At 38.4% G+C, this 24,470-nt stretch overlaps 1 protein-coding gene across 6 annotated transcripts in view; it reads right to left on the bottom strand.

Annotated features, from left to right (window-relative positions):
* Nucleotides 1-2,769: 2,769 nt before the first annotated feature.
* Nucleotides 2,770-24,470, bottom strand: part of ldlrad3 (low density lipoprotein receptor class A domain containing 3) — a 181,561-nt gene continuing 159,860 nt past the window's right edge. For all 6 annotated transcript variants that reach the window (XM_047349105.1, XM_047349096.1, XM_047349088.1 and 3 more), the window contains 2 exons: nt 6,906-7,293; nt 2,770-5,204 (listed from right to left, as the gene is read on the bottom strand). In XM_047349105.1, coding sequence (XP_047205061.1) covers nt 5,000-5,204; nt 6,906-7,293 — 593 coding nt within the window. In that variant the 3' untranslated portion in view covers nt 2,770-4,999. The remainder of the gene's footprint in view (nt 5,205-6,905; nt 7,294-24,470) is intronic.

Below are 24,470 nucleotides of genomic sequence, written 5' to 3'. Positions count from 1 at the left end.
TATCATGTTATCTGATGAGTCATAATGTGATGCGGATATTAGGGTGGGAATGACAAAATGAGTTGGAGGGTTATAGGGGTCATTACAATGCAAATGGGAGGTGGCTGCTAACATAATGTTTGATTCTAAACTGGATTTGAGACACATAGATGTGTACCATCGATCTTAAATTTATATGAGGAGATATATTTAAAGTCTCATGATAAAAAACAGTTTAATAGATACTGTTACTTTAAGAGGCAAACAATTGATAAAAAAAAAATGCTTAAAAGCACGTGTTGTACATAGAAAAACAAAGCAATGTCACAGAGCAGACCGCTTTGACGGTTTTTGCTTTGTCCTTAACAATGGTATAGTGACATCTATTGGTCAAATTGTAGAACTGCATGGTCTTGCTCCAGCCATCAAAACCAGTCTGATTTAAAAATATTTTTGTTCAAATGTTATTTAGTAGCCCTGCGATGGACTGGTGACCTGTCCAGTGTGTACCCCCGCTTCCCGCCCAAAGACTGCTGGAGATAGGAACCAGCTCCCCTGCGACCCTGAACGGAAGAAGAAATAGAAAAATGGATGGATGTTATTTAGTTTGACCAGATATGTTAAGCACTGTAGTGAATGTCAATTGGGGTATCACTGTTTTTTTCAACTTACTGTCAGAAAAACGTCTGGCTTTTTAGTCTACAAATATTATTTAACACCCATCAATCTATTCCATACCTGCTTAATCCTCACACCCTACAAAAAATATTTCGGAGGACAGTAGATATAAGACCAATAATTCTTACAACATTACTTACTTCTGATATGGGGGGTATTATGAATCAATGTAATAACTTAGAAAACATTAAGAACTGGCCTTTTAGTTGAAAGGATTACTTCATGTTAGAAACAGTGATGGTACGAGTGAAGACAGAGTCTGTTGTGATAAACTGCACCCATAAAACTTGTTTGTGCGCACTACTGATGGGAGCTTTGAAACTGCATTTTTTTTATCAGGTGTATCTGGATTTGAGCTTCTATGTGTCAAATGCATTTGGAGCAAGCTGATTCTGTGAAATGTACATGCTGTTGTCCTGTTTCTGATGTGTTGGTTGTGCAGATGTTTTGTACTTTCATTCGGTTATTAATAAAATAGGAACTGACAAAAATATCTCAGTATTTAGAATGTAACAAATGTATTTTAGAAATTAAATTACTTAATTTGGGCAAAATTATTTTTAAAATGAGTCAGAATTGAATGACTTTGGTTAACTAAATGTATTTTAAAATTTGTTGAAATTTAACTATTAAAACATCTGAACCATCTGTTAAACCTGCATAATTTCTACCCATACATATTTCCTAAAATGTACCCATATAACATACATTGCTCAAAAAAATGTATGCAACACTTTGAAAATACCGACCTCAATTTGGGGGGAAAAAAATCATGCTGGATATTCATACTGATAATGTAAAGAGTTAGGAACAAAATTATCAACCCACAGAGGGCTTAATTCAAAGTCACCAATAAATTCAAACAGAAAAAAATGAGACAGGCTTGTCCAATTTGCAGCAACTCAAAATAGTACTCAGTAGTTTGAATGGCTCCCACGTGCTTGTATACATGCCTGACATCAGGGCATGCTGCTTATCAGATGACGGATGGTGTGCTCACTATCTCCTCCCAGATCCTGACTATGGCATCACTGACCTCCTGGACAGTCTGAGCTGCAACTTAGTGGCATTGGATGGACCTAAACATGATGTTACAGAGATGTTCTATTGGATTGAGGTCAGGGGAGCATAGGGGCCAGTCAATGGTATTAATTCCTTCATCCTCCAGGAACTGCCTGCATTCTCTTGCCACATAAGTCAGGGCATTATCATGCACCAGGAGGAACCTAGGACCCACTGCACCAGTGAAGGTCTAACAATGGATTGTAAGGATTTCATCTTGATGACAGTCAGTTTATCCTTGTTTACCTGCCAATTCCAGTGCTCTCTGGCAAATGCCAGACGAGCTCCATGGTGCGGGGTAGTGAGCACAGGGCCTATTAGAGGACGTCGGGCCCTCAGGCCACCCTCATGAAGTCTGTTTCTAAGACATGAATGCTAAGAATGTCATGAGCTAAGATGTACATTTTTAAGGTTTAGATTTAGAGATGTCTTCCCCCTGATCCGACACTGGTGGTGGATTGGCGGCCAGGGAGCGAGGATGCGGGGAGGAGATGGGAAGGAAGATGGTGGAGGTGGGGTGGAGGAGGGATGAGCTCAACTGACAAGCGAGGATGAACACAGCTGAAGGTCTTTAAAAGAGAGGTGTCGGAAGGTGATTGGATGAAGAGTCATGCGGACAGGATGCTGATTGGATGGCAGGGAGATGCACAGAAGAGTCATTGGAAGGAGTGGGCGGTGAAGGTGAGTCTTACATTCTGAATTTTCGTCAAAACTCCATTTCAATATATTTACATTTGTTGAAATGGCTAAGAATTTTTACCAGATGTGTTTGAAATAAATCGTTGTGGATATTATAATGAACACTCACAAAAGCAAAACAAAAAATCCACCTGAAATCATGTTAATGTGTGAAATTAGTGTCATTATGTTATGTTTCTAGCGAGTCTGTATGTATTAATAGAGCTTTAACCACACAGGATAATTTAGTTTTATGAGTATCTGGTTCTAAGATATTGGTCGGGGGAACAGCCTGACCAACAACCATTAAGACATATTTTGACAATAGGAAAAAAAAGAATATAAGATCTTCATGAAAATTCAAACTCACCATTTGAATTGGACATTTGTTTTACTTCAAATGTACATATTACATAGAACAGATGTATCATGATGGAAACCGTCACAAATCTGGGATTTTTGTGAATAGCTAAAACTATGACAACAAATCAGAAAGAAAGAAAAACTTGATCACAACAAAATCTGAAATCACAACCAAGATATAAACACTGGTGGGAGTTCGGCCTGAGAAACATTTCCAGTTTTACAGCAAATATTACAAATTCAGTTTTACCCAGTTGAACATTTGTACTTGTTTACATGACAAAATTAAAAATGCATGGCATAAAAATGGCAATGTTTTAGGAGGGGATTTATGATATCTTTGGTTTTATTTACTTTTGTACCAACATTAATGACATTCTCTACAAGGAAGCGAAGGTACAACTGAGACCTACATGATCTTGCAACACATTCATTTTTTACTTCACATTCTAAGTAGTGCTCTGTTTTGAACAGCCTTATTTGCTTGCTTATCTTTTATGCACAATTTAAACAAACCAGATTCATCACATATGTGTTTCAGTCTAATGGTTTATTTAACTTACACCCAGCTGTTGTTATATACATGGATTCTGAGCTTGAAAAGAAACAAAAATAAACAGGGTTGTGTGTAAATGTATTGTTTTTGTCAAGTATCTGACAGCTGTTTGTACTATTATTTGCACCATCCTTGCACTGCAAAAAACTTTGTATTTGTGTTTTAATGTTTTTACCACATGGTTCCTACAACATTCCATATTAAAATTCTATACTTTTTCAGACTCAGATTTTTATGTTGTTTCCAATAGTTTGGCATTTGGAGATCTGAATACAAAACAGTAACATTTCAGAATATTAGTGCTGTGGTCAGGTTTTATTACATGTTTGTTCTACAAATCAAGCTAAAAGCGTGTGTGGTAAGTGTGGTAAAGGGATGTTTGACGTTTTTTTTGGGACCTGAACTGACTTCAATAGCTCTATTTCCAAATTGATCATGCTTAGACATAGTCTGTGATCTTTAATATGTATATTCTGTCCATAAAAGTATTTAACGACTGCTGTGTTAATGCTTTGTTTGACATCTGAACCAAGTTAGATCATGTTCAGTTAAGAACGACAGATCAACTTTAAAAACTGATTTAAAAGTGGTCTAGAGACCAAAGAAGTAGTAAAATGGCCTTTTTTGGTTTTTATATTTGAATGAGCAAGCTTCTATTTGTGGCTATTAAGCCAGAAACCAAGAAAAAATAAATACTTATGGGTAAAATGTTGAACTCAAGCTGGGATTTGATGAAACAATTTTATTTGAATCTAAATCAATGGAAAAAAATTACAGATTTAAAAATGCACCTGTTTATCTTTTAGAAAATTTAATAAGCAATAACATATTTTGTCAAGCCCAATTTCCACCTTGACATTCTTATCTAGCTCTGGGAAATAATGCAGAATTTCACACTCTTTCAGATGTTTCGAAACTGCCTATAAACCCTGTTGGTCTTCTGATAGGCATGGAGAAAGGTGAAACTTTCAAACATCTCTGCTTTTTCTGCTTAGAGGAATGATTTAAAAAAATCATGTTCCAATATTGATCTGATATTTAACCAAATCACAAGATGAAACACCAAGGAAAACACTGAATGAATAAAAAAAGCCTAAAGTGATCTGTTTAAAGGTTTATCAAACAAGTGACTACATATTAGTTTCTGTCTCAGAACATAGTCTCTCATAATGGTTAATTTGATGAACTGATAAAATATCTGAGTTTCCTTTTCTAAAATAATAGAATTTAACAATTTATGCAAAACAAATATGATCGTTTAAATCAGTAGAGTGTTTTAAAATACTGCAAAACTTACACTAAGCTAATCAGAAGGGTACCACAACAAAGAGGAGCGGTTGATGATCGTTTTCTTCTTTGGAGCCTTCAGTATATTTGCTAGTAAGTATCATACAAACCATGTTTTCAAGAAGGGAACTGACAAAGAGTTCAATACACTAAAGTGTAATGAATCTATCATGCCAGCAGAGGGAGTCAGCACACAGGGTCAGTCTACAGGAGCTATCCTGGAGCATCAGGAGGCTGATGTGAAGGCGGTCAGTTAGGGACTCTGCTAAACTCCTCTGAATCTCTTGCAAAACGTCTTTATATGTGACTGGCCTTTAGTCTTAGACAGCTCTATAGCTGGATCAGTGACTCCAGCTGTTTGTCTGTCCTAGGTTCTACCAGTCTACATGACAGGGGCTACAGCTGGTCTGACTCCTCTCTAGGACTGGAACCCGTCTGCGAGTCCAGGAGTGCCATTCTGGGTGCTGGGGATACAGAGTCAGGTGCTGTGGGAAGGCTCACACCATCCTGCAGATTGTCGCGCTGAGGAAGATTTCCCTCTGAAGAAGGTTCCCCCTCTTTGAGGTAAGGTGGAGGGGGTAGATCAAACCAAGGAGGCCAACTAGGGAAAAACAAAGCATAGTGAGACAGAGCAATTACATACAGTTCCTTGCTAAAGTTTTACTTTTTACATTTGTTCACATTACCATCACAAACCTCAATGTTTTATGTTATCAAGGTTTTACGTAACAGACCAATAAAAAGTACCATATAAATACAAAGGAGAATTTTTTTTTTAACAAAAAAATCTGTGTGATGTGTCTTTACATTTAGCCCCCCTTGCTCCGATACATGTTAATAAAATCCAATGGAAGTCAACCGCAAGCATTAATCAGTAAGACAACCAGGAGACCAAGTGTAGCTCTAGAGGAGCTGCAGAGATCCACGGCTCAGATGTTAGAACCTGTTGACAGGACAACTAATAACCATAAACTCCACAAATCTGTCTTTTATGGGAGAGTGGTAAAAAGAGAAAGTAATTGTTGAAAAAAGCCATAGGAACTCTTGTTTGCAGTTTGCTACAAGCCATGTAGGGAACATCATGCGAAAGAAGGTTCTCTGGTCATTTGGGAGCATAACATGTTTTTTTCAATATGAATGCACACACTTTTTTAATATTTTTTTTTTTTTCACACTTTAAAATATTCAAATTCTTTTGTGTGAAACATTTTGCACCTCTTTCGTTCCATTTCACCATTATACAATTCTTTGTGGGAATCTGTTACACAAAATCTTAATAAAATCCATTAAAATTCATGGCTGTAATGTGAAGGAATGTGATAAGACTTCAAGAGGTAGGAAAGCTTTGGCAAAGCACTGTACAAATTATACAACTGATACTTTTTCACAAACATAGAAAGCAGAAACATGACAAAGAAATAATCCATCTGAGGAATTTATTTCAGGAAACCTGTGATCTTGTGAAACCTTTCCTTATCGCTGAAATATTATGGCGCGTTCCATTTGTACTGTGAAGTTGGAATGTCCAGAAATTTCAAGTAGAATGCCCTTCAGAGTTGTAATTGCGAGGTGGAAAGTCAGAACAGGACCATACCCGACTTCCAAATTCAAGACGGCTGTTACTCGCATCAACACTGTAAAACGTTCTTACCGTGACTGTTTTTAGCAGTTCTGTATTTTTTTATGTAACATTTAGTCATTCGTACGGGTACTACTTTTCAGTAAGACATGATGTATCAATGGTGTTTTTGTCCATGGAATACTACGTAGAACAATGTTTATTGTCATTGTTATAAGACTGATGTTACAGTTGCTAGCAATACGAACAAAAACAAGCAGGAAACTCGAATGCTACAACTCGGAGAAGATGTAAACTACAACGTTTCAGTTCCGACTTCCTAGGTTGATGGAGCGCACCATTAGTCCTCAAATAAAATTACTAAGCCACCAAATGTTTTCTGTTGTCAGTTGTGTTTTATTTAAGCAAATTTTTAAAATGCAAAATTCCTCCTCGTTAATTAACTCAGTATGCAACAGATTAGAGGCTTTAATTAATACCATTACAAATTAAATACAAGCTCAACAGGGTAAGAAGGTGACACATGCTCCTGATAGGGACCAGATTACATTTATGTGCAAGGGAATCTTTGCACACCACAGTTTCTATTTTCTCTTCGTTTGGTTTGTTCATATTTATAAAAAAGATAACCCTAACTGACCAGTCCAGGGCAATGGATGGATGGAAAACCCTAACCACACCTACCCTTCAAGGAGTTTAAAAGATTATCATTATTCCTTTTACCTGACATCCAAAACTGATTCGGAGTATGAAGGAGGTGAGTCCAAGGAAACTGAGGAGGGATATACGGTCCCAGATAGCAGATGCAAAGCTTGAGGAGTTGGGTTGCACTGGCCCACAGCGTTGTTAGAGCCAGGGGAGAGACCCGGACCTCCGGTATGAGCGTGACCCTGGTCCAGGATAACAAGACGGGACAGCAGGAGGGGCTGGTGGTGTTGCGTGCTCCCTCTTATGCTCCTGGGCAGCAGGACGCTCCGTTTCCTCTGGTGATGAAGCACCAAAGCTAGCAGTGCCACCACCAGGACAAAGATGATGCCGCTGCCGATGACGCCGTAGGTAATGCTGGGGTAATAGCGCAGACTATGGTCCAGTGTCACAAAGCCAGGAGCTTCTGCATGGGAGAAGAGGGAGATGAAGAGAAAACAGATGATGCAGATGATGGGGGCATGTTGACTGATAAAAACAGGTAGGATGAGAGGTAGGAAGGAAGGATTTAGAGACAGAGGCTGAGGAAACAGCGAGATGAGCTGGGGAGATGAGGAGTTGGGGGGACAGAGACAAGAGCGAAGGAGACAGCCGTGAGTACCAAGCAGTAAATTGTTTTCACGATCATTTTGAAATGTATTCAAAGAAAAACAGCTCCTCTTGGAGATGAGAGCCCTATGAGCTCTGCGATACATAAAGGACAAATCATGAAACAGTCCTGAGATATGTTGTGGGCCCCTACATTTAAAATATGAAGCTAACTTTTTAATATAAAGGAACCAGAACAGAGAGAAAGACTAAATGAGTCTTTGTGAGGACAAAACCACCTCCAGTACACTGAGATCAAATGTAACTTGTTCTGCATCATAGATGAGAGAAGGCCTGCAGAACACCAGGGGCTGTCACAAATTACCATGTTTGTCACAGGGACAGAAGGCAAAATACTTGGAAGTGCAGGGAACTTATTGCCCACAATGGGACCTGCGGGTAGCAGTAACAAACTCAGAGCAAGCCAAACTACTAGCTTAAAAGAGGAGAAGGACAACTGTAAAGCCAGAGAGCACTGCAGCTTATTATCCTGGATAGGATGAGGGAATAGCACATTTCCACTGACTGATATTACAGTGAGAGAATTTCAATCAGCCACTCAGAATGGGGCTTGTGTAAAGGGTGTTTCAGCTTATCAGCCAAAACCACTGTTGTATTAAGCAGAGGATAGGAGCGAAGGGAAGGAATCTTATTTATTACCGAGCTGCAGAAGCATGTGCTAATGAGGAACAAGCTACATTAAAGCTTCTTACAGTTGCTGTTTCACTTCAAATTAAACTTCTGCCTTAGGGGACCGCAAACATCAAACGTCTGCATGTCTCATAAAAAAGCTTAATACACTCAAAGGAATACTTTCTAAGCTTTGTCTTCCAGGCTTCTTTGATGCTACTTAAAAGTTATTGTGCATCACCTAAAACGTAAACCAGTCTCTGTCTACCAGCCATCAAGCAGGCAGTTGGGGATATTACCCAGAATGCTTGCCAGGAAATGACCATTACCGGATATCTCAAGTTTAAATCAATGGTCTGAAAAACATTTCCATCTGGAGGGATCAGATTTCAAAAAACAGCAAAGCAAGGAACCCATTTTGCAGCTTTTTTGAGCATCCCAGGCTCAGATACATTTATGAGCTTATAAAGAAGATGGTTTTTGAACCAGTTCCACATTTACAAGGCTAAGCTTACAGTGCGAGTAAAAACAAAAAAAGCAGACCAATGTGACTCATTCTGATCCATAGTCATATTGCAGTTTGAATGTTTCTTAAGAGACTGTTACTCTTTGTTAATGCACTGGAACTGAAATCATGCACATAGCATTTCCAGAAAAACCTGGAATGTATCGCAAATATATACAACAACAAAATGAAATTCACTTTATACAATTTATGCCACATGTATATTTAAAAACAGTGATCCACATATGTGTGGCTGCAGCCTCTTCTAGAGCGAGATGTTTTTGAAGCAGACCATGCTAAGGCCAGATGTTGATTAGCTAAATCCTGACTTGTCAAAGTGGTAAAAACCATCCCCAATGCAGTTACAAATTAATGGATGATCAATATGACAGGTCCTTTTGCAAGTAGCTCATACCAAAAAAGTCAAAAATAAAAAGACCAAAACTGCAGAAGTATACAAATTCAAGGGGTGGTCACTGTCTAAGGCTGAATCATATTTAACACCTTGCCCCTTAATATTTGCCCTTAATCTTTTTTTTTTTTTTTTTTTCTAAGTAGGGTGTTCCAATTCTTCTGTGGAGTAGGGGAGCTAAGGGAAACAGCCTTGCAGCTCTGGAAAAGACAAACTACTTGGGCCCCTCTTTGATAAAAAGGGATGGGGGCTGCATTTGCAAATCCCCTGACAACTGAAAATACTTTTTCAGTTAACATATTCTTTTTACACAGTCAAGACTGTAATGTCTGATTCAAAGCGCTGCAGTATTTTACATATGATATCATTAATTATCATAAAAAAGTTAAGACACAATATTTCTTTAAAAAATCCTTTACCAGAAGAATATACACACATACAGGTCCTTCTCAAAATATTAGCATATTGTGATAAAGTTCATTATTTTCCATAATGTCATGATGAAAATTTAACATTCATATATTTTAGATTCATTGCACACTAACTGAAATATTTCAGGTCTTTTATTGTCTTAATACGGATGATTTTGGCATACAGCTCATGAAAACCCAAAATTCCTATCTCACAAAATTAGCATATCATTAAAAGGGTCTCTAAACGAGCTATGAACCTAATCATCTGAATCAACGAGTTAACTCTAAACACCTGCAAAAGATTCCTGAGTTCCAGCCTGGTTCATCACTCAAAACCCCAATCATGGGTAAGACTGCCGACCTGACTGCTGTCCAGAAGGCCACTATTGACACCCTCAAGCAAGAGGGTAAGATACAGAAATAAATTTCTGAACGAATAGGCTGTTCCCAGAGTGCTGTATCAAGGCACCTCAGTGGGAAGTCTGTGGGAAGGAAAAAGTGTGGCAGAAAATGCTGCACAACGAGAAGAGGTGACCGGACCCTGAGGAAGATTGTGGAGAATGGCCGATTCCAGACCTTGGGGGATCTGCGGAAGCAGTGGACTGAGTCTGGAGTAGAAACATCCAGAGCCACCGTGCACAGGTGTGTGCAGGAAATGGGCTACAGGTGCTGCATTCCCCAGACCTGGGCTACAGAGAAGCAGCACTGGACTGTTGCTCAGTGGTCCAAAGTACTTTTTTCGGATGAAAGCAAATTCTGCATGTCATTCAGAAATCAAGGTGCCAGAATCTGGAGGAAGACTGGGGAGAAGGAAATGCCAAAATGCCAGAAGTCCAGTGTCAAGTACCCACAGTCAGTGATGGTCTGGGGTGCCGTGTCAGCTGCTGGTGTTGGTCCACTGTGTTTTATCAAGGGCAGGGTCAATGCAGCTAGCTATCAGGAGATTTTGGAGCACTTCATGCTTCCATCTGCTGAAAAGCTTTATGGAAATGAAGATTTCATTTTTCAGCACAACCTGGCACCTGCTCACAGTGCCAAAACCACTGGTAAATGGTTTACTGACCATGTTATCACTGTGCTCAATTGGCCTGCCAACTCTCCTGACCTGAACCCCATAGAGAATCTGTGGGATATTGTGAAGAGAACATTGAGAGACTCAAGACCCAACACTCTGGATGAGCTAAAGGCCGCTATCGAAGCATCCTGGGCCTCCATAAGACCTCAGCAGTGCCACAGGCTGATTGCCTCCATGCCACGCCGCATTGAAGCAGTCATTTCTGCAAAAGGATTCCCGACCAAGTATTGAGTGCATAACTGTACATGATTATTTGAAGGTTGACATTTTTTGTATTAAAAACACTTTTCTTTTATTGGTTGGATGAAATATGCTAATTTTGTGAGATAGGAATTTTGGGGTTTCATGAGCTGTATGCCACAATCATCCGTATTAAGACAATAAAGGACCTGAAATATTTCAGTTAGTGTGCAATGAATCTAAAATATATGAATGTTAAATTTTCATCATGACATTATGGAAAATAATGAACTTTATCACAATATGCTAATATTTTGAGAAGGACCTGTATATATATATATATATATATATATATATATATATATTTGTGTGTGTGTGTGTGTGTATACTTTTTTTTCTGAGGGTACAATGTGAAATAAGCTTACAGGTGATGAATATTGTTTACTTTCCTTTCTTTTTAGACACCATGCTGCTTGTCTCTTCTGTCTACCTGGCCTTGAAGGCCTGAGGGAGCTTCTTTAGTGTGTGAAAAACTGTGTTCGCACACACTGTTGAATACCTACCAACAACTACCCTAGCATACAGCCTATTTAATGGGCCACTGTCGTCAGGAGCCCCATGTGTTAATTAAATTTAATCTAATTCAGATGCTCCACCCACATGCTGTCCCAACCAGAGGAAAAAAAACAGCCAATAAAACATGCCCCCCCACGACCCCTCCTTTGTGATCTGAAATTGGTTGGTCCTTCACGCTACCAATTAATCACGGGGTAGACTCTCAGCAGAGAAAGACCAAAACAAAGAGGAATTATTTCCATAATTACCAAGCAAAAAAAAAAGCAAGAAAAAGCTCAAATAAAGAAATCCCACCACTGCCAACCTATGCTGTTTTCAAGATTCAGTGAAGTCCTCTGGGAGCAAAGAGAAACACACACAAAAGAATCTCATAATGCTGTAATGTGAAGAATGGGAGCGTCTTCGGGAAGATTTGTGATAGTGCCCTGAAAGGCTGCTGCAAATGACACAACATGAAAAGACAGGCAGCAGAAAAAAGGAAGGAGACATAAGCAGGCCCCGCTTTTCTGTCAGGGGAGAGGGGGGTCCCTTGAGACGGGTCCCATCTCTGGTCCCCAGCTGTGTCTGTGATTGAGTTTTGGAATCTGTCTTTCACCATTCATTTTGATGTTAGTTTTAGCAACTGTAAAAGAAAAGGGCTGGGGATTAGATGCAAAACACACACACACACACACACACACACACACACACACACACACACACACACACACTAGGTGAGGGACTTTTAAAAAGCAGAGATACCTCTGAAAAAAGGAAAAGGAATCACACACTTTCTCAAGATAGGTGCTGGTTTTATTATTCTTTTATTTTTTATGCTTATGGTTTTAATATTTTTAAGACTTTTTACTTCTTCGTTACTTCCGTGCTTATCTTGAGTCCTGTATTTATAGTTTATGTACTTGGTAAATATTTTTGTTTTACAACTTTAGTATTTTTGGGTTATTTTTTGGTCCTTAAAGCTACCTTGGATGTCTTGTTCAGTCTTTTTGCTTTGAACTGAAAGCTTACATTTTGCTAAATCCCTCAATAGGATCTTTTAGGAAGATGTTTCAACACTGGAACCTAGTATTTACCTATTTGAATTCTGAACCTTGCTGTGAGGTACCTGCGAGATGAATTTTTGTAATGAATGACTTCACACATCAAAGGCTTGGAAGGCTAAGCTGATCAAAGATGATGAGTTCAGGGCACATGAAAGAAAAAGATTGAGGCCAAAAAAGCGATCATAACTTGGATGCAATATTCTTCTGATGTATGCTAATATTCCACCACTTTGGAGGATCAGATATGTAGCTGCTACAATAAAATGCTATAAAGGGATTTCTGGATTTGTCAGATTTATCTGTTAGATCTAAATGCCAAATCCTTTTAAAATTCTGATGAAACCCAAAGGAAATCCACAGTGTTAATTTAAAACATAACACCATTGTTCAAATCGTTTTATGCTTCTTATGTACAGGGGTTGGACAATGAAACTGAAACACCTGGTTTTAGACCACAATAATTTATTAGTATGGTGTAGGGCCTCCTTTTGCGGCCAATACAGCATCAATTAGTCTTGGGAATGACATATACAAGTCCTGCACAGTGGTCAGAGGGATTTTAAGCCATTCTTCTTGCAGGATAGTGGCCAGGTCACTACGTGATGCTGGTGGAGGAAAACGTTTCCTGACTCGCTCCTCCAAAACACCCCAAAGTGGCTCAATAATATTTAGATCTGGTGACTGTGCAGGCCATGGGAGATTGTTCAACTTCACTTTCATGTTCATCAAACCAATCTTTCACCAGTCTTGCTGTGTGTATTGGTGCATTGTCATCCTGATACACGGCACCGCCTTCAGGATACAATGTTTGAACCATTGGATGCACATGGTCCTCAAGAATGGGTCGGTAGTCCTTGGCAGTGACGCGCCCATCTAGCACAAGGATTGGGCCAAGGGAATGCCATGATATGGCAGCCCAAACCATCACTGATCCACCCCCATGCTTCACTCTGGGCATGCAACAGTCTGGGTGGTACGCTTCTTTGGGGCTTCTCCACACCGTAACTATCCCGGATGTGGGGAAAACAGTAAAGGTGGACTCATCAGAGAACAATACATGTTTCACATTGTCCACAGCCCAAGATTTGCGCTCCTTGCACCATTGAAACCGACGTTTGGCATTGGCATGAGTGACCAAAGGTTTGGCTATAGCAGCCCGGCCGTGTATATTGACCCTGTGGAGCTCCCGACGGACAGTTCTGGTGGAAACAGGAGAGTTGAGGTGCACATTTAATTCTGCCGTGATTTGCGTCCACAGTTAATCCTGTTGGATGTGGTTCGTCCTTCTTGGTGGTATGCTGACATTACCCTGAATACCGTGGCTCTTGATACATCACAAAGACTTGCTGTCTTGGTCACAGATGCGCCAGCAAGACGTGCGCCAACAATTTGTCCTCTTTTGAACTCTGGTATGTCACCCATAATGTTGTGTGCATTTCAATATTTTGAGCAAAACTGTGCTCTTACCCTGCTAATTGAACCTTCACACTCTGCTCTTACTGGTGCAATGTGCAATCAATGAAGACTGGCTACCAGGCTGGTCCAATTTAGCCATGAAACCTCCCACACTAAAATGACAGGGGTTTCAGTTTCATTGTCCAACCCCTGTATTTTTTTGGTTTAGGGATTGTTTTTACATATATATTATATTAATGAGTTCAACATCAACATCAACCCTAGCAGTAGATTAATTCTTCAGCAAACTGAATAAAAACCTCATGAAATTATTAAAGACTGCAGTTTTGTGTGTTCAATAAGATATATACTTAAAACAAATCATAAATGACTATTTAGTTGGTTTGAGAGAATCTTTGGCCTGGCCTACAAGGAATAATGTAGTAAACAAAAAGTTTGAAATAACTAAATCTTTTTTATATTTTAAATTTTGACAAAAAAAGCCACCCTTTGCTCTGATGACTGCTTTGATCTCTTGGCATTCTCTCCATGAGCTTCATGAGGTGCTCACCTGAAATGGTTTTCTAGAGAGTCTTGAAATAACTTCCCTGAGGTTCATTGAGAGATGATCAAAGGTTAATATTTCAGTCAATACAGCAAAGGGCGGCTACTTTAAGGATTCTAAACTATAACATGTTTAACGTTATTTTACAATTTTTGGTTTGCTATTAAATGAGAAAGGCATTGTAAAATGTCACAGGGGGGCTGGTGCATATCTCCAGCAGTCTATGAGGGAGAGGCGGGGTACACCCTGGGCAGGTCGCCAATCCATTGGAAGGCAACACAGAGACATACAGGACAAACAACCATGCACACACTCAGGTGGATTTTAGGGAGACCATTTAACCTAACAGTCATGTTGGTGGTGTCTGGGGCATCCCTGGTTTAAACGTACATATGGCTATGTTCTGAGAGCCAGTCATATCATGTAACTGGGGCAGCACAGATGCTCTTGGGTTCCACATTAATAACCTCACGCTACAGTTCTCCCTGTAGCACCACCACCTCTCCCACAGCATACATCCTGTATTCATAAACTCCCAAACCATCCATATGCAGAGGCTTGGGGGAGAGGTGCAGCCTTTCAAATAGGCCACTTTAATTACATCAGAGTGCCATGTCCCTGTCATCTCTCCTCTTTCACCTCCACTCTACTGCTCCCAGTGCATTTTATGCACCCCTCTTGTTTCTCCTCTGTTGTTTCCCTCACTCTCTTCTCAACTGCATTGGTCCTTTCTGTCCTCTCCACTCTCTATCTCACAGCATTCACCTCCTCATCTAGTTCAGTTGTCCTGGAGATGACATGTACCTTGCCTTTATAAAATACCACAAATGCACCGATGGGGGAGTATGCTTATCATCACAAATAGTGCCAGATCTTTCCAGCAATCTTTCTGCATGTTGGCTTTTACCTTTTGATTTCACCAATGTAATGCCTTGAAAAACCAAAAATGTTCCTGAAATGCATATTAACTAAGACCCCCCCTGAGTTATACCCATAAATAAAAACCAGTGCAACCACCAGGTTATGAAATAATATTACAGTCTTTGGACATCACACAGAGTTCTGACTATAACTGAGCTATTTTACTACAAAGAATGGGCAGTTATGTCACCTCTAGATGTGTTAAGCAATTTTTCAGTCAGACTAACAAGTAACTGCAACAAAACATGGTTCAACAAAAAATAAACTCAGAGGGGCTGAAAATAAATGCCCACCACCCTTTTCGGGTTTTTATTTGCAAAAAAAAAAAAAAGAATATGAAAACCATACATCCTTTTCCTTCCACTTTGAAATTATGTTTATGTTGTGTTAGTCTAAAATCACTATAAAATACATTGAGGTTTGTAGGTGGAACTTAACAAAATGTGCTGAAGTCATAGCGCAGTAGTTAAAAAAGTAAAAAACAAATAAAACAAAGGGGCAGAGAGAAGAGATTCACATATGAATAGTGTCAGTTGAAATATTTTATGCACAGTTTCCTGAAACTGTGAAAGTAACCATTTACATCTTTGCACTGACTCTAATACCCCTGGCGGTTATTTTGCCTGCCATGCAGACTATTACTGAAATCAGAGAATGACCATGAGGGATTTCTGCTTTTCCTATACATAAACATCCAGTATTCTAATGATCAAGGGAACATGAGAAACTTAAAATTTGTTGTAGAATCCAGTTGAAAGAAGCCATTTGAAGATGCACTCATAAATATCCAACAACAGCAATGTGGTTGCATGGTAAAATCCTTCTCTCTCCTTCACAAAAAAAATCCTCAAAAGGCCAAAGGGATTTACATTATAATCTAACACAGCCCAGAGCAATAAGATAGAAAGTTTTCATATCAAAATATGCATCAGCAGGAGTTTTAGGAAAGCAGAACTCTGTTGAGAGGTCACAACACAAGATGACACAGAATTTCAGCTCTCAGAAAACAACTTGTGTTTACTGAAGCAAAGTTAGGGTCGTTGCAGATGCACAATGGGCAATTGGGCATGTGGTGATTAATACAAAAACGAAGCATTCTTATGTGTGTTGTAAATCAAATGATGCAGCAGATGAACAGAAGACCAACCGTTGGGTTGCTGAGATACAAGCTCCTTTATGTTGCTGGAACTAGTTCCTTTGTCTCGTTTGGCTACCTGCCACTGAAAATGCTAATCAGCTGCTGTCAGATTAGGCCCATCTGAAGGTGAAGAGGGAAAATAAGATGAAAAGAAATTTGGCTGAAAAAAACAGGTATCATTTCATAAATGCCACACTAAAAACACCTCTGAATGGAACAAATGGAGATGGTTTTTTTTCAACCCTTTGATAAAACAGTCGGTGGCTGAAAAGGTGCAGTGTACTATTTACGCATTCAAAAAATCCGTGCTTTAATCGAGCCCAGAGTAGAAAGGTGCTGGTGGATGGTCTCAAAGTAATCCAGGGTTCCTATATTTTCATGTTAAAATTCCATACATTTACAGGCTCAGATTTTTAGAGGTTACTGTCCTTTTTATGACCATTTTTAAAAGATTTTGTTTCGTAAGTTGTTTTTATTCATCAGTAGCTTGACAGGAAGAAGGGCAGAAAGAGAGAGAAGACATGCAGTAAGTGGCTCGGGTCGGGATTCAACCATCGGCAGCTGCATCACCTGTTCTACCACTGTCACACTGTGCCCCCACAACGAATTTTTAAAGAATATATGCAAAAATTCACCATGAATGTATGTGATGTAATTAATGGATGGATGAATACACAGGACATAAACAAACAGATAGATGGACAGACAAACAGATGGATGCAAGTGGGTAAGGAATGGATTAACAGATGAATGAAAAGACAATAAACAGAGAATGGTTGGATGGATGAATGGATAATGATGGATGGATGGATAGATGGATGGATAAATGGATGATAATGGATGATAAACAGATGAACAGATGATTAGACTGATTGACAGATATGAAAGAGTAGGGGGAATCAAGTCTGGAAAAACAAACAGAAAAAAGTGTCAATCATATCTGGAATCTATACTGACTGTGGATCGGGATACGAAAAGAGAGCCACTAGGGGGCAGGAATCTCACATTTATATAGGAAGCACTTGGTGGGCACAAGAGTGAGCTTAGGGTGTGCAGTGGGTGGAAGAGTGTGAGAAAGGCAGGATGCCATCTGGCTTGAAAAATACCCACAAACAGATCCACACAGTTTCTGAATAGTTTTTTCATGCACATTAGGTGTGAAAATACTATACATGGCCTTGCAAGAATAACAGTGATTTGAAATGAAAGCCTGAAACATACTCACACACACCCTGACATTCACAGCCAGACCATTTTCAGATCCTCAGATGGCTAAAAACAGCAGAACAAACAAATCCTAAGACCTCTTTCATCGTGATTCAAAGTGAGCTCAGTCCACCCGTGCCACATTGTGACAGCTGATAAAAAGCAGGGTGGAAACCACTAAAAGAAGCTTGTGGTACAATAATGATTTTGCTCTCTTCAGACTACAGCATTAGTATACTTTTGAGGTTGAGAGGGTGAAAAACAACTCTTAAAGTGATCCAATAAACATAAAAAGTATAATAAAACTAAAACTATTCTGTCTTTTAGCACATGTCTGACTCAGTAAACACATGAATAGAAACTGAAGTCTGGATCAGGAATCTAACACAATCATAAGGCTGTATTCACAGTTTGAAAATATCTCACATTTTGTATGCATCTAGTCACATTATAATGCACAACAATGAGCAGGTGGAAAGTGATGTGTAGTAACTGTTGGAAAGAACGTGCAGCTAAAGTGTAATGTGTACTTTCATTTTTTTTTACAAAGTACATCGGAATATGCTAAATAACCGTAAATATCTTCAAAATCCTTTTTTGTATATCTAATAAAATGTAATCATTCTGAAATACAGGTCATCTTTAACGGTAGTCTAGATGATTCATTTACATTGTGATGACAAGGTGTAAGTGCGGCTTATTTTATTCTTTATCTAGATAAGACATCAAGATCAAACTCTTTAAAGCTCCACATACATTCTTTACTGCCATATGGCTCACATGTATGCAGCAACCAGCTCAAGATGTATGGTGTTTGCTTGTGTTGTATCGCACAGATGAAACATGTCCGCTCAGGCAGAGCTGATGAATGGCTTTAGATACATGTGTTTTCAGCAAGAAACTGAGAAACACTAAAGTGTTTTTCATTTAGAAGATACTGAGAATTTTTTAATCTTGTATGACCATAAGACTAAGTATGTCGTTGAGGACAGGATATTGGATTTTTAATAAGGTAGATGATAGGCACGAGGTTGTTTTTGAGTATATTCAAAACTTATGAGCACCAAGTCCCATACTCAAGTGCCTTCATGGATACATTGAGCCAAAAATGAGCCATACTTATATTTTAATTTTAGCATATGATAATCTGGTTGTAAAACTACACTGGAATGTTTGTAAGCCCTGAATGTCTAATCACCCGTACCATCTTCTAGTATGCATTCGTGTTGTTTGTTGCCAACCTTTTCTGCCAATGAAGTTCCCATTCCCGGAACATGAAACGCTGATCGACTGAAAGCTGCTCTGCCAAAGCACACCACAAAGCTCGAACTGCACTAAAACGGCACTTTTCCAGGTTCCCTTTGGCAGACACACAATTAATATTTATATTCAGTGCTGTCACCTTTTTCCTTTTCCTTTGGCCTGCCCTGTATTGCATGTCAGCTCCATGCATGTAATGTATTCTAATGAGCTTGAATGAAAGAAAGTATTAATAAGTAAAAAGGCTGTGTTTGTGTTTTAATAGTTTCTTGGTAGAACATAGATGCTCATGTTTAAATCTGTCTTTCTTTATATTCAGTCGTATTGGATTTTCTGTGGGAGTAGAGCTTTCGGGGAAGGAACAGGTTCGTGCTTCATTGGTCTCTATTTGCCTGGCCTGTAATAACTTGTTCGCTTCATTGTCTGCAACTATCGGACCCCCACCACAACACTCACTCATAACTTTGTTACTGTGGGAGAAATAGAGGAGTGGTCGATTAGTTAATGGAAAACTTCAGGATTGGGAGAATCTGCATCCACAGTGGAGCTGCAGATGGTAAAGGTAAAAGTGGGTGACATTTTATTGTGTTACAAAATGTAGTTACCTCTAAAAGAAACATACAAAAATAAAAGAACAAAGCAAAAAGTTGTAAATAGGCTAAATCAGCAGACACTGACAAAAGCAGATCAAATAAATAAATGCAATACTAAATAAGTTCAGTACATTTATCCCTACTTTGGAGAAAGTGATAAGACTAAAGTGAATCATACTTGAGGGTGATGTTCCACTATGAGAATCCACAGTAGGTGTGAGAAAAATTATGTGAAGACTCAACACAGGCAAAGCTATAGACCAGGTGTACTAAAATGCTCCAATGAGCTAACTGATGTGGTCATTGACTTTTTAAGCACAGGAGGATGTTCCCACCTGCATTAAAACAGCAGTTTTTGGTTTCAAGAAATTACAATAAACATTCAAAAAACATTAATACCCAGGCATATTCCAGCACATGGATATGCTTGGATTTGGCTGCATCCCTATTTCCATCAACTCTGACCAGCTTCCCTGTTCCCTATGCACAGCATGATACTGCCACCACCCTGTTTCACTATGAAGACAGTATGTTTCGGGTGTTTTGCATGTAGGCACTAGATTTTATTCAGGGCCATCAGATTATAGTAGGCTGAATAGAAATGCATGCCACACATTTTAGATTTGTATTTGCAATTATAATTTTTGAAAATTATATATAATTTTCCCTCCACTTCACAGTGATGCACAGTATGTCTATAGCATACACATTTCCATTAAATACATTGAAAATTGTAGTTGGAAAGCATACAAAAATTAAAGGGTATTATAACTTTTGCAAGGCACTGTAGTGGCATAAAGAACCAGCAATGGTCATCAATGATCTTCACTTAGGTTTAAGAATGACGAGAAACTGTTGTATTTCCCAAATTAAAGCTAAGAGTTTTGTATTTGTGGTTTTTTAAATTATGTATTTTAATACAACAGTATTCAAAGTTTAGAGCATTTTTGTAGCAACCTAAAACGAAGACAAAGAGAAAAACAAATCAATTTAAATGCCAGAAATCAAATACACATTATGTCCCTTTTTTAAAAAGGGAAAGTGTAAAGAAGTGAAAAATGGGACAGAAGGGTAGCTGATGTAATCAGTTGGAAAATGCTCTGAGATGCGGACAGAATAAAACACTTTGAATGCTGGTTAAAAAGGAAATACATTTTTGTTCTGTTTGTGTCTCATTGAATCAGAAAAGCCAGAGGGATGAAACTAAGAATGTGCCACTTATTATTCCTGTGACATGTTAGATCCTTCAACTGAATCACACATGAAGGAATTGTACATCTCTCTCTTTCTCTTTGTCTTTTTTGAAAACCTTTTAGTGGAGTAGTGTGGATGTAAAAAGGGTCTGCTATTTTTTGCCTGGTATAAAAGGAAGAATGGGGAGGGTGAGAGGTTGCTCCAAATTGTTAAGGGTTTTTCATATAAGCTTGTCCCACCAAACCTCACGGGTAAAATCTCCATGGCAACTGTTCTTTGGCACCAAAAGGTGAGTGAAGAATGAGCGGAAGGGCATTGGTTAGCCTGAACGTGGACACAAACAGAACTCAAAAACAGAAGGCAAGGACACAAAGCCCTTATGTGGTGTAGATGAGTGTTAAAGCTGCACAAGTTTTGTTCATGGGTATTGTGAATTGTGTAGCGATGTTTACTTAAGAGTTTTAATCTAGTTCTGACGGATGAAAGAACGACTGTTATAAATTCTCTCCCACAGGCCTCACTGACAGAACAGCCTGCAGAAAGGACATGTAGGTGTGCAGACCCTGACTTGCCTGTCATTCCTGTTTACAAAAATCTGATGTATGACAAGTGCCTTTAGGGGGAAGAATGTTAAGATCTAGGAAAATGAATAAGGGCGATAAAATGTTCATGCTTTTTTTTCATGACATTAGTCATGAAAATGTGCCTGTAAAAGCCACTTGTTACTGGATGATTATACAAAGGGGCAATCCAGCTTGTTCAGACAGTCTGAAAATCTGGATCTTTAAACTGTAATTTTACACAATTTTAAGATTTTTGTTACAAAAATACAGACAACCGTGAAGGTAACTATTTGTTTACTGTTATGTATTTGAAAAAGTGAAAATTATGGTACTTAAAATGAATTTCAACCACTTCTCTATCCTTCCATTGTTTTCTGTATGTCTAAGTTTAGGTCCAAATGGCAGGACAGAGACCCAGACATCCCTCTACTAGCGACATTTTGGGGGATTGCAAAGAGTTCCTAGGCCAAAAGGGTATATAACTGTTTTAAGATATTTTGGGCCTGCCCTGTGGTCTCCTCCCAGTTAGAAGTACCAGAAAAAGACCCTTTTTGATAATAGAGCCCCTCATCCAATCTAAAAAAACTAGGCCAGAACCTCCTTCTTTGAGTCATGATTCATAACTTATGATCATAGGTAAAAGGGGGAACTGAAAATTCAACTCATACTAGAATCATCTCAAATTTGTGAAGAAAATGCAAGGACAGCTGTTTTTTGAGGATACATGAACTGGAAAGCAGGGATGGGATTTTTTGATAACGTTTGTTATTGTGAAAATGTATCAAGATAAAAATTTTGAGTTATTATGACAATTAATGATTAAAACCCCCAAAACACAATGCATTGTCGGTTTTAGTACTTTTCCCAATTTTCTCCCCTGTTGGTTCCATGAGAGCATAATTAAATATCAATACATTTCAAAAAATTATTAAATGCATTTACTGTGTGCAGTTTAGGAATAAAAATCAAACTTCTCTAATTGGTGTTTTTATCATTACTTTAACTATTATCAGAATAGCACAAGAAAATATCCTGATCAATTTTTAAGTCACCTACCTCTACCAGATAGCCCTTAAGAGCATCCTCGTCACTGCATACTCCCCAACAGGGGACATGTCTGCAAGTCAAATCTAAATTTAGTAAATTTTAAGAAAATGTATCCATTACATACTGCATAATATACCCTTTGTCATTCTGCGTTAAATAAAGTAACTAACAAGCAAACAATAGTTGGTTTATTAATTGGGTTATCTTCTCTATGATTTATTACTCTATTATTTATGCAGTCAGAGTGAACTTTGTTTGGCATCTCATGGAAAGGACTTCAAACTGTTGGAATGTTACAATGGAAAGGTCTACAGTTTAGAAACTGTAAACCTTAGTATACTTTGATAACAGAATCAGGCCCATGCCTAAGCACAATTAGTTTATGGTGAAAAAAAAATAAAGAAATTCTACCATCGGTTTCACTGTGTTTTATTCAAAAAAGGAACCTAGTGGGATACCTGCCAAGCTGGAAAAACAAGTGTAAAATTGTTTCTTAATGTATGGAGGATTATGTTTTGTGCAAGGATATTTGGAGGGGAAGAACGTCTTTGAAGCACACAATAGAGGATAGAAGTTTTATGACAAAGCCCAATTACCAAGGCTCAGGCAGCAGAAGGGTTTTTGTTCTGCAGCAGAAATATTTTAGATATTTTATATACTAGATATTACACCAGGCTTAACAGCTTTCTACTGCTAGCATTGTATATATTTTGTCACCCATGCTTGCTCTCCATTCTCTCAGTGAGCATCTTAAGAGCCTATGAATTTTTTGTCTATCAATTTGAGGCTCACTACAAGCCAAAAACGATCTTCTCAGTTTTTAGAAGCATTCAGAATTATCTATGTCCTCAAGAGTCTCAGATAAAATGATTTTAAGCTTGATCAGTATGCTCAAAATCGTTCCATGTCCTCTGAAGAGAAAAAAACCATTGACTATAAACACGTTTCACTCCAATTCTTGCTACTAGGAAAGTTTACATAAATGTTAAAAAGTTTTTCTTTAGCCAGATTCATGCAATGAAACCTTGTTTTTGCATCTGTCTGCAAAAACATCGTACTTTTGCAGACAGATGTCCCAGAATAAAAGGAACAATTATGAGTTGAAAATGAGGGCAGATAAACTCCCTCATAGGATAAAGATCACGGTTTCACAGACAGTATCATTTTAGATGTGCAAAGATCATGTGTGTTCTTTATTAAGCAGTACACTGTGATAGAAATGCTATGTGTTCACTTAACAACGTCTGTGGAAAGTTATGGGATTCTATTGGATAGTAACTGTACTATTTATATTTTGTTAATAAAAGCACAAATAGGATTGAAGATGTCTTGATGAGGATTTTTGGGTCCTGAACTTAATTGAAACTTGGCATTTATACTGTACTTTATTAAAACTGAAGCCAGGTATATACAATTCTTTCAGGATTTTATGATTCACACTTATTATTACTTACTATAATGATTCTGTCCCACTTAACTTAGTCACCAGTGATATTTTTAATGCTGCAGTTTGTCGTTTCTGTCTTTCTTAGCAGAAAAATATATTGTTGTCCCAGCCAGAGTTTGTTGAGGACAGCTTTTATAGTTTGCAACAAAACAGAGTTGAGTAGGAAACCCACTGTTATGTTCCGAAAGCAGTTTACCTAAAACACCCATACCTTTGTCTTTTGTTTCTGAAGATTTATCTGACTGCAAACCATATTCAAACCATATTTTAAAAACACTTACTTATTGCTTCTGCTGATGATGTATTCATTTAATTTGGTGAGCATTTTGCTACAGTTATCATGTTGGTATTCTATGTCTGTTTTAAAATGACTTATTGAGAATTCATCTCACTTGTAAGTGCAGTTCCAGTTAATCGCTTTCTCTTCATAACCTTAAAATTTTGTTCAGAAGGCATTAAAATGTAATAACTGGTATCTCAGTTGTCTCTGACAGCAGGGTGTATCTGAACACAGTGTAAAGACCAGGTCACGTGACACAGAAAATACTGTGAACTGCAGCAGCCAATACAGTCTCTCTTTCATAAGCAATTTTATTGTCTGATTTAAAAAACACTGAGATTGTAAGAAAAACCCTGACTCATTGCATTAACAAAATATTGCGCACAGCTTAAAACACAGTTTTACAAACCTTGCACAGGCCAGGATTAAAAAAGACTGGCTGCAGAACATAGGGCCACACACCTCACAGGGGATGCAGTTGGCATCCCCATGTTTTAGGTGAGATAGGTTTCCTACATTGGGGGATAGAAATTTGTGGACATTCTTATTTTA

Source organism: Girardinichthys multiradiatus, chromosome 2 (assembly GCF_021462225.1).
Source record: "Girardinichthys multiradiatus isolate DD_20200921_A chromosome 2, DD_fGirMul_XY1, whole genome shotgun sequence".
Classification (NCBI taxonomy): domain Eukaryota; kingdom Metazoa; phylum Chordata; class Actinopteri; order Cyprinodontiformes; family Goodeidae; genus Girardinichthys; species Girardinichthys multiradiatus.
The sequence above is the reverse complement of the archived record's forward strand: the minus strand, read 5'-3'. Positions and strand labels throughout refer to the sequence as shown.